The sequence below is a fragment of the Accipiter gentilis genome, chromosome W (genome assembly GCF_929443795.1).
Source record: "Accipiter gentilis chromosome W, bAccGen1.1, whole genome shotgun sequence".
NCBI classification, from domain to species: Eukaryota; Metazoa; Chordata; class Aves; order Accipitriformes; family Accipitridae; genus Astur; species Astur gentilis.
Window position 1 is genome coordinate 10,976,323 of NC_064918.1, and position 17,703 is coordinate 10,994,025.

Here is a 17,703-nt window from a genome sequence, read left to right on the forward strand (position 1 = left end):
ATGCCAATATGATGTCATGCTGAATTGTGGATCCCTGTAAATATGACCAAATCGTGGGAAAGGAAATAAGGATTAAGTCAATTATCAAGGCTTTTAAAGCAGACAATTAGTCACCCAAAATGATTTATAGGATGGCTAATTGCCTTTATAATATCAGCTATCATTACTGCAGCTACTGCTGCCGTTGCTACCACGGCGCCTGTGAAATCCATTCAGACTGCTCACACAGTAGCTAACGTATTAAAAAATGTTATGTCTGAAATGAATACCCAGGTACAAATTGATCAACAAATACTAGCACAATTGGATGCTTTGGAAGCAGCGGTAATTTGTCTTGGGCTGTATTGGGTTTGCGTGGCAAGGTTTTGGTAGCGGGGGGTTACAGGGGTGGCTTCTGTGGGGGCTGCTAGAGGCTTTCCCCTGTATCTGACAGAGCCAATACCAGCCGGCTCTAAGACGGACCCGCCTTCGGCCAAAGCCGAGCCGATCAGTGATAGTGGTAGCGCCTCTGTGCACAAAAAAAAAAAAAAAAGAGGGGAGAGAGAGGAAGAGACAGAAGAAAATAATAAAAACAAACAGCTGGAGAGGGGGAAGAGAAATGCAGTTGCAGAACACACAGAAATGGCAGCAGAAGAGTGAAAACAGGTAAGAGAAATAACCCTGCAGACACCAAGGTCAGTGAAGAAGGAGGGGGAGGAGATGCTCCAGGTGCCAGGGCAGAGATTCCCCTGCAGCCCGTGGTGAAGACAATGGTGAGACGGGTTGTTCCCCTGCGGTCCATGGAGGTCCACGGTGGAGCAGATATCCACCTGCAGCCCGTGGAGGACCCCACGCTGGAGCAGGTGGGTTCCCGAAGGAGGCTGTGACCCCGTGGGAAGCCTGCGCTGGAGCAGGATCCTGGCAGGACCTGCAGAACTGTGAAGAGAGAAGCCCACAGGTTTTCTGGTAGGACCTATGACCCCGTGGGAGAACCACACTGGAGCGGTATGCTCCTGAAGGACTGCACGCCGCAGAAAGGACCCATGCTGAAGATCTTCGTGGAGGACTGTGTCCCGTGGGAGAGATCCCATGCTGGAAGAGGGGAAGAGTGTGATGAGTGCTGCCACTGAGGAGGATGAAGTGACAGAGATAACATGTGATGAACTGACCGCAAACCTCATTTCCTGTGCCCCTGTCCAGCTGTGGAGGAAAGAGTGACAGAATAGCTATGGTGGGTGCCTGGTGTCCAGCCAGGATCAACACATCACATAGAGTGTCCTGGTTTCAGTTGGGATAGAGTTAACTGTCTTTCTAGTAGCTGGTACAGTGCTATGTTTTGAGTTCAGTATGAGAAGAATGTTGCTAACACTGATGTTTTCAGTTGTTGCTCAGTAGTGTTTAGACTATAGTCAAGAATTTTTCAGCTTCTCATGCCCAGCCAGCAAGAGAGCTGGAGGTGCACAAGAAGTTGGCACAGGACATAACCAGGGCACCTGACCCAAACTGGCCAACAGCGCATTCCATACCATGTGATGCCCAATTTAGTATAGGAACTGGGAAGTGGGGGAGGGAATGTCTGCTCAGGGACTAGCTGGGTGTCAATTAGCGGGAGGTGAGCAATTACCCTGCGCATCATTTGTACATTCCAATCCTTTTATTACTATTGTCATTTTATTAGTGTTATCATCATCATTATTAGTTTCTTCTTTTCTGTTCTATTAAACTGTTCTTATCTCAACCCACAAGTTTTACTTTTTTTTTCCTGATTTCCTCCCCCATCCCACTGGATGGGCGGGAGTGAGTGAGCGGCTGCGTGGTGCTTAGTTGCTGGCTGGGGTTAAACCATGACAGTCCATTTTGGCGCCCGACGTGGGGCACGAAGGGTTGAGATAATGACAAACCTGACCAGAGCTTGTTAAAACAAATTTGTTATAAGCATTCATTATATTGGTCTCATAGTCGCTGGTCATTATGTTGATTTATGTGTTCTTAGAGTTGTTGCTCTGGTTTTTAAAGTTCTGTTATGTATCACCTCACTTGCTGTATGTAGTCCCTCTTCTGCTGCTTATCATCCGTGGGAGGTGGATTAAGGTTTTCACTTTGATGTATGGTATAACACTGGTTTATTGTATGATAAAGTCATCGGCTGTGGGATTAATCTGGTATTTGCACTTAGCATTGTCACCTTTATACTGCGGGAGCCATTTGTGGGAAACTATTAATAATTAAACCATTTACCTTTCCTCCATGGAAAACCAGTCTATGGCGACAGACACTGCGGTTATCCAGAACCTGGCGAGCGATACTGTAACTGAACCAGCAGACCAACCTGGACCAGTATCAGTTGCCCCCATACAGAAAAAGAAATATACAAAAAAATCAGTTCGCTTAGCGAAGGATGAAGGTGAACCAGGGTCATCATGGGAACCGGAGGAAGAGGCAGAACCAGAGGTAATAACCCGGTCCCTATCCTTGAGTGAGCTGCGGGATATGCGAAAAGATTTTGGCCGCCGTATAGGTGAGCATATTATCACCTGGCTCCTCCGATGCTGGGACAATGGGGCTAATAGCTTGGAATTAGAAGGTAGGGAAACCAAGCAGCTGGGATCGCTTGCCAGGGAAGGTGGCATTGACAAGGCAATTGGAAAAGGGACACAAGCCATCAGCCCCTGGAGGCGACTCCTGTCAAGTGTGAAGGAAAGGTACCCCTTTAAGGAAGATGTTCTATGTCAACCAGGCAAGTGGACCACCATGGAAAGAGGTATCCAATATGTGAGGGAATTAGCTGTGCTACAGACGATTCATCATGACCCGGACAACCCACAATTACCCAAAGATCCAGACGAACTCCAATGCAGATGCCCCATGTGGTGGAAGATTGTACGGAGCGCACTGTTGAGGATTTCTTGGCTGGGCGAGGACATGTGAGCAATCCAGCCTTTAGCTGGGAATGAAGCATAACCATACAAAGTGCTGAAGCGGACAAGGAAGCTGTGTTCTTGTATGCTGGGAAAAGGAAGATAAGAGCCTCACGAACAACTCCTGGAAGCCAAAGAATGAGATAAGCAACCGCAAGATGCCTTGTGAAGAATCTTGAGCAGTCAATAAAGGATAAGATAGCGCCGCGTGAAACGGGACATTGTACCAATCAAAGCATTGTATAAGGCGCGTGCATAAGCGCATAGAGTATATAACTGTGCTGAAAGTTGTAGTAAATGGACTTTGCTTGAAGGTCTGTTTGTGATGTCCCCTGTGGATCCTCTGCCGCAATTGGCGCCCAAACAGGGACTCTCAGATCGACTCTTTACCATCTACAAGAATTTCTAGTGCAACCGAACCAGTGAGGGAACAGAGAAGCCAGCCGAAATGATCCCTGCTGCCCCGGCAGGATGGCATGAGCCTCAGCTAAGCTGGGAAGAACCACATGAATAGAAGGTTGAATCTCGCCCTGATCAGGTGAGCGGTCAGAGAAGGAGATGGGGTTGGTGTCGCGGCCCAAAGTTGGAGCGACAGGTTCGTGGATTTCCTTTGTCAGAATTAAGGTGAAACGACACCAGGGGAGTTCAAACAACAACCAACATTTATTCAAACCAGCTAACTTTGTCCAAGTACACATGAATTTGTTAGTATGAACCTTGCAACATGTCATTAAGCTGCTATTTGAGAAGAGGAGGGAATTACAGGAAAATGAAATGGAAAAAGGAACATGAAATGTATCAGAAGGAAAGCCCTCCCGTTGAGTCACGAGGTTCAGAGCAGACCCCCTTGCTTTCTGGACTCCTTCTCAAAGAGGAGCTCAGGGGCGGCTAGGTCCACTCTTAGTCTCAGACTTGGTCAACGGTTTATGTTTCAAAGGATGAGGGACTGTGGAAAAGAGAGAAGGAAAAGAGGGAGAGAGAGTGAGAGAAAGAAAGAAAGAAAGAAAGAAAGAAAGAAAGAAAGAGAGAAGAGAGGGGTTTCACCAGTCCTGGGTCCAGCATTGGTCCAGCCAGCGTAGAGATCCAGTTCCGGAGGGCGCGCACTGAGGATTCGTTCTCTCCTCTTTTATAGTGTGTTAGTTGATGATCTCAACATGCGCAGTTCCCACACCTGGGGTTCACTGGAATCGGTTAGTGAGCTTTGGGGGGGGGGGGGGGGGGGGGGGGTGTTCATTGTGGAGTTGCCTCTCTTTTCCTGCTGGCATGACCACTTAAGATAGAAGCACAGTCCCAACTTCCATGGGGCGTTCTTCCTCCAGGAAGGCATAAATTGTGTTCCTTCTCCTGGTCACTTAAGATAAGGAATTGGGGCTTTGGAGAAGTGCGTTCCCACCCTCCGTGGGGCCCTCTCCTCTGTCCACATTGTCCTGTTCACAAAACTCCAGCATTTTTACAGAGGTTGTTTTGTCCACCAAAGCTCTTTTAGCGAATGTTTGAGACATTGAATTTGTCAGACCGCCACAGTTGGACAAAGAGCAAGAAGCGGTCCTGAAACTCCTTCAACATATTCTCTCTAAGAGAGGACTGAAATGCGATAACTCCGTGATAAAGGGGTTGCTTTTATGGGCTTGGGAGAGAGAACTTATTCCGAATAATTAGTGTGGGTACAGCTTTCGAGCTTAGTACCTGGGAATCTATTGGAACCTCCCTATGGGATGAAATTAGCGACGGGTGTAAAGAAGTTAAAGGTCTTGCAACTTCATGGAAACTGATTAAGACAACTCTGCAAGAAATGAAAGCAGATCGTAAAGCGTCTGCGTCTGCTTTTGCTTACGGTCAGAAGAACCAGAAGTAAGGGGGAGATATGCATCCTCCCGAAAGGGTGAGCCGAGAAGGCAAGAGAACGAAGATTTTGGCCGTATGCCAGCCCCCTCCCCTCCGCCCGCCCGCCGCGGCGTGTGTCAGCTGGCCATGGAGCGGCAGCCGCCGCCGCCGCCGCCACCGGTCCCCGGGCAGCACCGGACGCGGCCACGCCCCCGCCCCCGCACTTTAATCCATCCCGCCTCTCGAAGCCGAAGACAGTGGAACCATCCGCGCCCTCGATAGACGCGGAGCCGCCTCTAATAGCCACTACAGACGAGAGGGAGAGGCATTGGAGAGGAGTAATAAAAAATGCCCTTGTGGAAGGGACAATGCTCCAAGCATTCCCAGTTGTTATACAAAATAATGGACAGAAAAAAGTTGGGAGGCGTTTGACTGGAAAGTCCTTGAGAAATTAAAGACTGCTGTGAGTCAGTAGAGAATCCACTTATTGATAAAGCCAGTAAGAAACCCTCGGTCAAGTGTTTTAATTGTGGTAAACTTGGAGACATTAGGAGCCAATGTAGAGTTTCTGCTAACAAAAAGTGCTGCAACAATTGTAAGAAAGATAACCATACCACTGTCGTGGTTTAACCCCAGCCAGCAACTAAGCACCACGCAGCCGCTCACTCACTCCCCCCCCCCCCCCCATCCAGTGGGATGGGGGAGGAAATCGGGGGAAAAAAAAAAAAGTAAAACTCCTGGGTTGAGATAAGAACGGTTTAATAGAACAGAAAAGAAGAAACTAATAATGGTAATGATAACACTAATAAAATGACAACAGCAATAATAAAAGGATTGGAATGTACAAATGATGCACAGGGCAATTGCTCACCACCCGCCGACCGACACCCAGCTAGTCCCCGAGCGGCGATTCCCTGCCCCCCCACTTCCCAGTTCCTAAACTAGATGGGACATCACATGGTATGGAATACACCTTTGGCCACTTTGGGTCAGGTGCCTTGGTTGTGTCCTGTGCCAACTTCTTGTGCCCTGGCTGGGCATGAGAAGCTGAAAAATCCTTGACTTTAGACTAAACACTACTGAGCAACAACTGAAAACATCAGTGTTATCAACATTCTTGCATACTGAACTCAAAACATAGCACTGTACCAGCTACTAGGAAGACAGTTAACTCTATCCCAGCTGAAACCAGGACAGTATCCACCCCTTATTCTATACCATTGACGTCATGCTCAGTTCCCATACCTTTAGTTACATCCTGATTAATCATCACCACCTTTCCAGTCCTTTGAGACATATGAACAATGATATATATATATATACACACACAGAGATATTATTCCTTCAGTTCATGAGTTATGTTCATAAAACATTTGTTGAGTTCAATTAGTTTCCGACTCCGGGCTCCATCTGTCATACCAGTCTGTCTGGGCAGGAGGAATGGTGCAAAGTCCTCTCAGTCGGTAGAGCAGAATTGGGCTTCAGTGTGGTGTGACGAGCAGGTGACATTTGACGTAGCAGGAGGATGGTGTGCACCGTTGGATTGTTGCATGCTGGAGTCAGTTCTGGTTCCATCACTACTGCGTTTTGTTCAGTTTTATCGCAGTTCTCTCTTGCTTGATCCAAGTGATTCTCACTATAGTACTATGGATATAGCATATAACAATTATAGTAATGATAACATACAGTAGCAGGTTTATATAGCAACTAATATCATAGAGTTTAATTCTGGCTATTTTCACCTAAAATCAAATCCCCTTGAGGCACACAACGAACTTCCCCATCTTTTCGCATCACCCACCAAGTGCACCCAGGCCCTTGAGCAAAAGCAATCCCACGAATGGGTTTACCTTTGCCTGAGGCAGGAGTAACCCAGACTGTTTTCCCTAACATATTTTTCATGTGCACTACAGGGACTTTATCCCCTTCTACAATATGTAAAAATTCTGACTGGGCAGGGCCACTCCGATTGGCAGATCCTCTGGTGTTGACTAACCAGGTGGCTTTTGCTAAATGTGTATCCCAATGATTGAAGGTTCCACCCCCCATTGCTCTCAATGTAGTCTTTAACAGTCCATTGTATCGCTCGATTTTCCCAGAGGCTGGTGCATGATAGGGAATATGATACACCCACTCAATGCCATGCTCTTTGGCCCAGGTGTCTATGAGGTTGTTTCGGAAGTGAGTCCCGTTGTCTGACTCAATTCTTTCTGGGGTGCCATGTCGCCACAAGACATGCTTCTCAGGGCCCAGGATAGTGTTCCGGGCAGTGGCATGGGGTACAGAATATGTTTCCAGCCATCCGGTGGTTGCTTCCACCATTGTCAGCACATAGCGCTTGCCTTGGCAAATTTGTGGGAGTGTGATATAGTCAATCTGCCAGGCTTCCTCAAATTTATATTTCAGACATCGCCCTCCATACCACAGGGGCTTTATAACCGCTTGGCTTGCTTAATTGCAGCACAGGTTTCACATTCATGGATAACCTGTGCGATAGTGTCCATGGTCAAGTCCACCCCTCGATCTCGAGCCCATCTATATGTTGCATCTCTTCCCTGATGGCCTGAAGTATCGTGGGCCCACTGAGCCATAAATAGCTCACCCTTATGTTGCCAGTCCAGGTCCACCTGAGCCACTTCAATCTTGGCAGCTTGATCTACCTGTTGGTTGTTTCGATGTTCTTCAGTGGCCTGACCCTTGGGTACGTGAGCATCTACATGACGCACTTTTACAACCAGATTCTCTAGACGGGACGCAATATCTTGCCATAGTGCAGCAGCCCAAATGGGTTTACCTCTGCGCTGCCAGTTGCCCTTCTTCCATTGCTGTAGCCACCCCCACAGGGCATTTGCCACCATCCATGAGTCAGTATAGAGATAGAGCACTGGCCACTTTTCTCTTTCAGCAATATTTAATGCTAACTGGATGGCTTTCACCTCTGCAAACTGACTCGATTCACCTTCTCCTTCAGCAGTTTCTGCAACTTGTCGTGTAGGACTCCATACAGCAGCCTTCCGCCTTTGATGCTTTCCCACAATGCGACAGGACCCATCAGTGAACAGGGCATACTGCCTCTCATTTTCTGGCAGTTTATTATACAGCGGGGCTTCTTCAGCACGTGCCACCTCCTCCTCTGGCGACATTCCAAAATCTTTGCCTTCTGGCCAGTCCGTGATCACTTCTAACATTCCTGGGCGACTGGGGTTTCCTATGCGAGCCCGCTGTGTGATCAGTGCGATCCACTTACTCCACATGGCATCAGTCGCGTGATGTGTAGAGGAGACCCTCCCTTTGAACATCCAGCCCAGCACTGGCAGTCGGGGTGCTAAGAGGAGCTGTGTTTCAGTACCAACCACTTCTGAGGTGGCTCGAACTCCTTCATATGCTGCTATATTGGTTTTGTTTGGCAAGGTTTTGGTAGTGGGGGGGGGTTACAGGGGTGGCTTCTGTAAGAAGCTGCTGGAAGCTTCCCCTGTGTTCGAGAGAGAGCGAGCCCATACTAGCCGGCTCTAAGACGGACCCGCCGCTGGCCAAGGCCGAGCCAATCAGTGATAGTGGTAACGCCTCTGTGATAACATTTTTAAGAAGGAAAAAAAGTTGGGACGGAGAGAAACTGCCGCCGGACTGAGGAGTGAGAACATGTAAGAGAAACAACCCTGCGGACACCAAGGTCAGTGAAGAAGGAGGGGGAGGAGATGCTCCAGGCGCCGGAGCGAAGATTCCCCTGCAGCCCGTGGTGAAGACCCTGGTGAGGCAGGCTGTCCCCCTGCAGTCCAGGGAGGTCCACGGTGGAGCAGATATCCACCTGTAGCCCGTGGAGGACCCCACGCTAGAGCAGGTGGGTTCCCGAAGGAGGCTGTGACCCCGTGGGAACCCCGCGCTGGAGCAGGCTCCTGGCAGGACCTGCGGATCTGTGGAGAGAGGAGCCCACAGAGCGGGTTTTCTGGCAGGACTTGTGACCCCGTGGGGGACCCGCGCTGGAGCAGTGTGCTCCTGAAGGACTGCACACCTTGGAATGGACCCATGCTGGAGCAGTTCGTGAAGAACTGCAGCCCGTGGGAATGGCCCACGTTGGAGGAGTTCGTGGAGGACTGTCTCCCGTGGGTGGGACCCCACGTTGGAGCAGGGGAAGAGTGTGATCAGCCCTCGTCCTGAGGAGGTGAAGCGGCAGAAAATAACGTGTGATGACCATAAACCCCATCCCTGTCTCCTGTGCCGCTGGGGCGGCTTGGTGGTGAAATCCAGGAGGGTAGTTGTGCCCGGGAAGAAGGGAGGGGTGGTGGGAAGGTGTTCTGAGATTTCATTTTATTTCTCATTACCTTGCTCTGGTTGATTTGTAATAAACTGAGTTAATTTTGCAAACTGAGTCTGTTTTGCCCGTGACGGTAATAGTGAATGATCTCTCCTGTCCTTATCTCGACCCACGAGCCTTTTGTTATATTTTCTCTCCCCTATCCAGCTGAGGATGGGGGAGTGATAGAACGGCTTTGGTGGGCACCTGGTGTTCAGCCAGGGTCAACCCATCACAGCTGCCAGTATCTCTTTTTCAGTTGGAGTATAGCGAGCCTCGGATCCTCGATATCCTCGACTCCAAAACCCCAGGGGTCGGCCTCGGGTTTCCCCAGGTGCTTTCTGCCAGAGGCTCCAGGTAGGGCCATTCACCCCAGCTGCAGTGTAGAGCATATTTTTAACATCTTGTCCTGCCCGGACTGGTCCAAGAGCTACTGCATGAACAATCTCCCGTTTAATTTGTTCGAAGGCTTGTTGTTGTTCAGGGCCCCGTTTAAAATCATTCTTCTTCCTGGTCACCTGATAGAGAGGGCTTACAATCAAACTGTAGTTTGGAATATGCATTCTCCAAAACCCCATGACACCTAAGAAGGCCTGTGTGTCCTTTTTATTAGTTGGGGGAGACATAGCTGCTCTTTTGTTGATCACGTCCATTGGGATCTGAAGACGCCCATCTTGCCATTCTATTCCCAAAAACTGGATCTCCTGTGCAGGTCCCTTGACCTTACTTTCTTTTATGGCAAAACCAGCTTTCAGAAGGATTTGGATTATTTTCTTCCCTTTCTCAAAAACTTCTTCTGCTGTGTTGCCCCATACAATGATGTCATCAATGTATTGCAGGTGTTCCGGAGCTTCACCTTTTTCCAGTGCAGTCTGGATTAGTCCATGGCAAATGGTGGGGCTGTGTTTCCAGCCCTGGGGCAATCGATTCCAAGTGTACTGGACACCCTCCAAGTAAAGGCAAATTGTGGACAACACTCTGCTGCCAGAGGGATTGAGAAAAACGCATTAGCAATGTCAATTGTGGCATACCACTTGGCTGCCTTTGACTCGAGCTCGTATTGAAGTTCTAGTATATCTGGACCGGCAGCACTCAGCGGTAGGGTAACTTCATTCAGGCTGCGATAGTCAACTGTTCATCTCCATTCCCCATTAGACTTCTGCACTGGCCATATGGGACTATTAAAGGGTGAGCGAGTTTTGCTGATCACTCCTTGGCTCTCCAGTTGTTGAATCAACTTGTGGATGGGAATCAGAGAGTCTCGGTTGGTGCAATATTGCCGCTGGTGCACCGTCGTGGTAGCAATTGGCACTTGTTGTTCTTCAACCTTCAGCAACCCCACAATCGAAGGGTCTTGAGAGAGACCAGGCAGGGTAGACAGCTGTGCAGTGCCCTCCGTCTCCAAGGCATCTATACCGAAAGCCCATCGATACCCCTTCGGGTCCTTAAAATACCCTCTCCTGAGATAGTCTATGCCAAGGATACATGGAGTCTCTGGACCAGTCACAATGGGGTGTTTCTGCCATTCATTCCCAGTTAGGCTCACTTCAGCTTTCAATACAGTTAACTCTTGGGATCCCCCTGTCACACCAGAAATACAAATGCGTTCTGTCCCTTTGTAACTTGATGGCATTAGACTGCACTGTGCGCTGGTGTCTACTAGAGCCTTATACTCCTGTGGGTCTGATGTGCCAGGCCATCGAATCCACACAGTCTAATAGACCCGGTTATCTCTTTCCTCCACCTGGTTGGAGGCAGGGCCCCTCTAATTCTGTTTAGAGTATTCAGTATTCACTTCTCGTAGAATTGGCTCAGAAGTCCCTTCAAGAGGATCGGAAATAAAGTCAGCCCTTCTACTCTGTTTGGAAACTGGAGTGGCATTTTTCCTGGTAGAATCCCCTTTTGTGGTGGTTTTTCCTCGCAGCTCATGTACCCGTGCATTTAGGACCGAGGTAGGTTTTCCGTCCCATTTCCTCATGTCCTCTCCATGATCACACAGGTAAAACCACAGGGCACCTCGCGGTGTGTACCTTCTATATTCTCTCTCTTGGGCAGAAGAATGCTCACTCCTAATAGCTGAGACATTGTTCCTTACAAGTGTGGAGTAGGACATATCCTCTTTGATTTGTTGGACATCCTGGGACAGCTTCTCCACAGCCGAAATGCAGGCTTGTAGGGAGGAGGAGAGATTTTCTTCGTATTGACGCAGTTGGCGAGCCACTTCCTCCACTGTTGGTGCCTCTTCATCCTTCCAGGACATTACTGCCAATGCGTTGGCATAGGACGATGGTGCGCTCCGTACAAACTTCCGCCACATGGGTCGTGTGCATTGGACTTTGTATGGATCTTTGGGTAATTGTGGGTTGTCCGGGTCATGATGAATCGTCCCTAGCACATCTAATTCCCTCAGATATTGGATACCTTTTTCCATGGTGGTCCACTTGCTTGATTGACATAGAACATCTTCCTTAAAGGGGTACCTTTCCTTCACACTTGACAGGAGTCACCTCCAGAGGCTGATGGCTTGTGTCCCTCTTCCAATTGCCTTGTCAATGCCACCTTCCCTGGCAAGTGATCCCAGCTGCTTGGCTTCCCTACCTTCTAATTCCAAGCTATTAGCCCCATTGTCCCAGCATCGGAGGAGCCAGGTGATAATATGCTCACCTATATGGCGGCCGAAATCTTTTCGCATATCCTGCAGCTCACTCAGGGATAAGGATCGGGTGATTACTTCTGGTTATGCCTCTTCCTCCTGTTCCTGTTATGACCTTGGTTCACCTTCATCGTTCGCTAAGCAAACTGATTTTTTTGTATATTTCTTTTTCTGTAAAGGGGGCAACCGATACTGGTGCAGGTTGGTCCTCTGTTTCAGTTGCATTATCGCTCGCCGGGTTCTGGATAACTACAGTGTCTGTCGCGGAGGTTTGGGTAGCAGCAGTGCTCGTCAGTGGGGCTGGAGGGACCGTAGTGCTTGTTGCCAATGTTTGGGTAGATGCTGTGCTCATTGCCGGGGGTGCAGTGCCTGTTGTTGAGGTTTGGGTAGCCCGAGTTCTCGTCACCGGGGCTGGAAGGGTCACGGTGCCTGTCGCCAAGGTCTGGGTGCCTGCAATGCTCCTTGCCAGGCCTGGAGGGGCCGCAGCACCCATTGTCGAGGTTTGGGTGGCCGCGGTGCTCATTGTTTTGTTGTTAGGTCTAGAGACTTTCTCTTCCCCTTGAGGGTACTGAGTAGTGTCGAACAGGGCTCGATAGGCATGGGCCAGGCCGCAGCACGTTGCAGTGATTTGTATCTCTCTGGAGCTGCTGGGGTGACAGCATACTTTTTCCAAATATTTTACTAGTTCTTCTGGATCCTGCACTTTTTCAGGGGTGAATTTCCAAAACATTGGAGGTGCCCACTTTTCTAGGTACCTGCCCATACTACCCCACACACCCGAGGCCACTCATAATTATCTAGCCTTGGGGCACATCTCTGCGTGATCTTCTTAAATAGTTGTTTAACCTTAAACGAGAGCTGAACCACATTCAGAAGTATGCTAATTCCTAGCAGTAGGGCTAGGACCGTGCTAGTCCCAACACCCCAGGAGTATTCAAATTTTTCAAAATTCTCAAACACCATTGTAACTGGACTGAAGGAGAAAGGAGAGGGGAAGAAAGGTACCCCACCCATAGAGTGGTTTTCCCAGGAGGAAAGGTAAATGGTATAATTATTAATAGTTTCCCACAGGTGGCTCCCGCCGTATAAAGGTGACAAGGCTAAGTGCAAATACCGGATTAATCCCACAGCCGATGACTTTATCATACCATAAACCAGTGTTATACCATACATCAAAGCAAAAACCTTAATCCACCTCCCACGGATGATAAGCAGAAGAGGAACTATATACAGCAAGCGAGGTGATACGTAACAGGGCTTTAAAAGCCAGAGCAACAACTCTAAGAACACATAAATCAGCATAATGAAAGCTTGGAACAAATTTGTTTTAACAAGCTCTGGTCAGGTTTGTCGTTATCTCAACCCTTCGTGCCCCACATTGGGCGCCTAAATGGACTGTTGTGGTTTACCCCCAGCCAGCAACTAAGCACCACGCAGCCGCTCACTCACTCCCCCCCCATCCAGTGGGATGGGGGAGGAAATCGGGGGAAAAAAAAAAAGTAAAACTCCTGGGTTGAGATAAGAACGGTTTAATAGAACAGAAAAGAAGAAACTAATAATGGTAATGATAACACTAATAAAATGACAACAGTAGCAATAAAAGTATCGGAATGTACAAATGATGCGCAGGGCAATTGCTCACTACCCGCCGACCGACACCCAGCTAGTCCCCGAGCGGCGATTCCCTGCCCCCCCACTTCCCAGTTCCTAAACTAGATGGGACGTCACATGGTATGGAATACCCCATTGGCCAGTTTGGGTCAGGTGCCCTGGTTGTGCCCTATGCCAACTTCTTGTGCCCCTCCAGCTTTCTCGCTGGCTGGGCATGAAAAGCTGAAAAATCCTTGACTATAGTCTAAACACTACTGAGCAAGAACTGAAAACATCAGTGTTATCAACATTCTTCGCATGCTGAACTCAAAACATAGCACTGTACCAGCTAGTAGGAAGACAGTTAACTCTATCCCAGCTGAAACCAGGACAACCCCCCAAGAATGCAGGAGGAAGGGAACCTTTACTCCGAGCACGAAGGCCCCTCGCGCAATGACACAAATGCAAGGGGTTCGGGCTGCCAGCCCTCAGGCAGCCTCGCAACAACCAGATACGCCACTGCAGGAAGCTCCGGAGTGGACGTGGAAACCGCAGTACACATTCAACATAAAGGGACCATTGGGATTTGGGCTTAGTGCATTTTTAATGGGGTGATCTTCAACAACTCTAAAAGGAATTCTGGTAGTCCCAGGGCTTATTGATGCAGATTATTGTGGGACTGTGAAAATTATGATTCATGTTTTAATCCCTCCTGTTTCTATTCCTAAGGGTACCTGAATAGCACAATTAGTTCCATTCAGGTCGTGTGTTCCAAACCCAGGTGAAATACAATGTGGAGATGGTGGATTCGGCTCCTCAGGGGAACCGCAGGTATATTTTGTCATGGACACAACAAGAAGTAAACCAGAAAAGGTAGTGCAATTGGAAGGGCCTGACGGAGTTATCATCAAGAAACCAATGACAATCGATACAGGAGTTGATGTTATGATTATTTCATTATATATTTGGCCTCCATCGTGGCCATTGATCAATCCAAATTTTGGTATTACAGGAATAGGGGGCACACAAGCCACCTTAGTAAGTCAGCTACCGATTACATTTGTGTTCCCCGATGGTGAACACGTTACAATGCGTCCGTATGTCATGACTACCCCAACTGAATTGTTTGGCCTCATAGGCCGTGATTTATTGAGCCAAATGAAGGCAATGTTAGTGACCCATCCTTTTTAGGAGCGGTCACTGAGGGGCAGCCAATCCTGAAAATTAGCTGGAAAACAGATGACCCTGTTTGGATTGATCAGTGGCCGCTAAATTCTGAAAGGCTGCTAAAAATACAAGGGTTAGTTGAGGACCTATTGAGAGCGGGACATGTTGTTCCTTCTACTAGTCCATGGAATACATCAATATTTACCATTCCCAAGAAAAGTGGGAAGTGGAGACTGTTACATGACCTTAGAGCTGTGAATGCAGTGATGCACAGTATGGGAGCCCTGCAGCCAGGTTTGCCGTCTCCAGTTATGCTTCCAGAAGAATGGGATTTGTTAATTAGAGATCTAAAGGATTGTTTTTTCACCATTCCCTTGCACCCAGATGATGCTGAACGGTTCGCCTTTTTGGTACCATCGATTAATAAGGCAGAACCCTATAAGAGATACCATTGGGTCATGTTACCGCAAGGAATGTGCAATTCCCCCACGATGTGTCAGGTGTATGTGGCCTGGGCATTAGAGCCTGTAAGAAATCAGATTCCTCAGTTAATCATTTATCATTATATGGATGACATTTTGATAGCGGGAAGGAACTTGCCACAGGATGAAATTTTAACTCAATTACAGGACACCTTAAGCCATCGCGTGCGGAGAGTTTCGAGCAGGGAAGACACAGAACACTCAATATGAGATCCTGCAAGTGTCTTCAATCTTTATTTCTAACAGGGTTCTTTTATATGATTTCTGTAACATATGCCTACTAGCCATTCTCTTATTGGTTACATGATAAAAAGGTTACACTCACATACTGCACGTACTCGCGGTCATCAGCTACTTATTTTTACATTTCTTTAACCACAACTTCTCTTCACCAAGTTCCTTACTTTCGTTGCCGTCTTGTCTCAGCAGAAATCTTCTTGCTTGCACAGCACCTACACAGACTTGTGACCCTGTTCCATTAACCATTCTTCAACAATTCCCCCTTTTTCTTTTTGTTGAACAATCCAAACCTGCTTTACAACCGATTCTAAACCCTTCTTCATACAAGAAAAAGCACAACAAATGATAACAAATACAATAATAATAATAACAAAAAACCGAATGCCTTCCTTCATCAAGGTTTTTAACCAACCGGTAATTCCCCATTTCTCAAACCAGTCATCAACAGGATTTGTAACTACAATAAGCTTTTTCATGTTATCTTGCAATTGAGAAAGTTTCTTATGAATAGATTCAGAGTGATCAGAAAGATTCATACAACACATTTCTTCAAACTCTTCACAACCGTGTCCCTGTGCTAACAACAAAAAATCAATGGCAGCTCGATTTTGCAACAAGGTATGCCGTATACTATCAACATCAGTAATGAGTTCATCTATTATTTTAGAGGTAATATTAATTTGTTTTCCTGTCCAACAAGCTAGCTGCTTTAATTGGGTTAGTGTTTTGGCAGAGGCAACTTGAGGTGTAAAAAGAGATGCTAAAATAACAGTCGGACGTTCCCACAATTCCACATTATCTTTACATTCAGGTCCCAATTGATATATATCACGTCTGACACGTTTAGATTTGTGACTTATATTACTCATATCTAACAATTGATGAATGCTGGGGGCAAACAACGTTAATTTGCCAAGATAACATGGTCCCCCTTGTGCTTTTGCAGGTATGGCTGGCCAAGCACGATCCCCACAAATAAGAAATATCCTTGGTGGTAACATTTTTGCCTTTTTCACTTTGTCATACCCGGTTATGGGCCAGTTCCAACTATTACAATAACTAGTAATGTTATAATACCAAAAAGATTTAGGGGTAATCCAGACACTATCTTTTCTCGGCTTTTCAGGTTTAAAGTTTTTGATTTTAACCAAATCTTTACCTTGATAATTTCCGAAAGTTAAACAATATTCTCTAGGTATAGACCCCAAAATATCAAGTTCCTGAGGTTCTATACCAGTAACATTCAATTTTTTAATAATGCTATGTGTCTGGGCTCCTAAAGGATTTATGGAGATATTTAATATGTCACACCAATTGTATCTGGTTAATCTAGACCAAATGGTACAGAAATCAGTCTTTGCTTGATTTAGATCATCATAAATTTTGGTTGTCGTTCAAGGCTCAAATCCTTTCATGTTTTTTAAAGGGACCCCAATTAAACACGTATGAAATGGATCAGACGGGGTAGCTAATGATAGACAAAATGAATCCTGTCCTGTCTCGTTAGCCCAAGTAATCCACATATTCTGTCGAAGGTCAATCTTGTGAAGGTTTCCCTTTAACAAAGGTCGTAAAATTTGTAACTCCTCATTGGTAATTCCCACTATTGGTCTCAGCCACTGTAAGTCTCCTAGCAGCTTTTGTGCATCATTCAAGGTTTTGACATCAGTCTGTATTTCTAGTTTTTGTGTCCGTATCTGGGAATCTGTAATAAGCCATCCTAAATATTTCCACACTGGTTGACGCTGTATCTTTTCTGTTGCAATTTTTAGGCCATGCTTATATAATGTCTCTTCAAGATATTGTTCCTGGTTTGTAGAAAATGGTTGTTGTTGGGCCAACAAAATATCATCCATATAGTGATATATTATTGTCTTGTCCCAGGTTGATCAGATTTCTTTCAGGGCATTGTCCACAAAAAGTTGACATAAAGTAGGACTGTTTTTCATGTCTTGTGGAAGTACAATCCATTCAAATCTGCGAGCTGGGGCAGCTCGATTAATCGATGGTAACGTAAAAGCAAAGCGCTCAGTGTCTCTGGGATGTAAGAAGATGGTGAAAAAACAGTCTTTTAGGTCAATTATTAATAAGTGCCAGCCTATCGGTAACATAGCTGGGCTAGGCATTCCCGGTTGAAGTGTTCCCATGGCTTGCATCTGATCATTGACTGCTCTGAGATCATGTAATAGCCGATATTTGCCTGATTTCTTCTTGATAACAAAAATGGGTGTATTCCACGGGCTAGTTGAAGGTTTAATATGTCCCAATGCTAATTGTTCATCTACTAACATTTCTGCTTGTTCCAGACTTTCCTTCTTTAGCGGTCACTGTTCGATCCAGACAGGTTCATCATTTGTCCAAACTAAAGGAATCGGGAAAGTCCAATCAGTGACCGCTCCTAAAAAGGTGACTCAGTTGTCAATCTTACTCCTAACTGGAGAAGAATATCTCGCCCAATCAGGGCTGAAACTCCATGAGGCAAGGGCATTACAGTAATTGTGGCATTGGTTTTTCTTCCATCCAGATAAACTACAATCCTATCCTGACTTTGTTGAATAC

At 46.9% G+C, this 17,703-nt stretch overlaps 2 protein-coding genes across 3 annotated transcripts in view; both read left to right on the forward strand.

Moving 5' to 3' along the window:
- The window catches only part of LOC126035298 (uncharacterized), a 227,458-nt gene that overhangs the window by 125,556 nt on the left and 84,199 nt on the right, over positions 1 to 17,703 (forward strand). The gene's annotated exons all lie outside the window — the stretch shown is intronic.
- Positions 2,314 to 17,703, forward strand: part of LOC126035259 (uncharacterized) — a 393,856-nt gene continuing 378,466 nt past the window's right edge. The window contains exon 1 of the mRNA XM_049793623.1: positions 2,314 to 2,563. Within this exon, the coding sequence (XP_049649580.1) occupies positions 2,470 to 2,563 (94 nt within the window). The 5' untranslated portion in view covers positions 2,314 to 2,469. The remainder of the gene's footprint in view (positions 2,564 to 17,703) is intronic.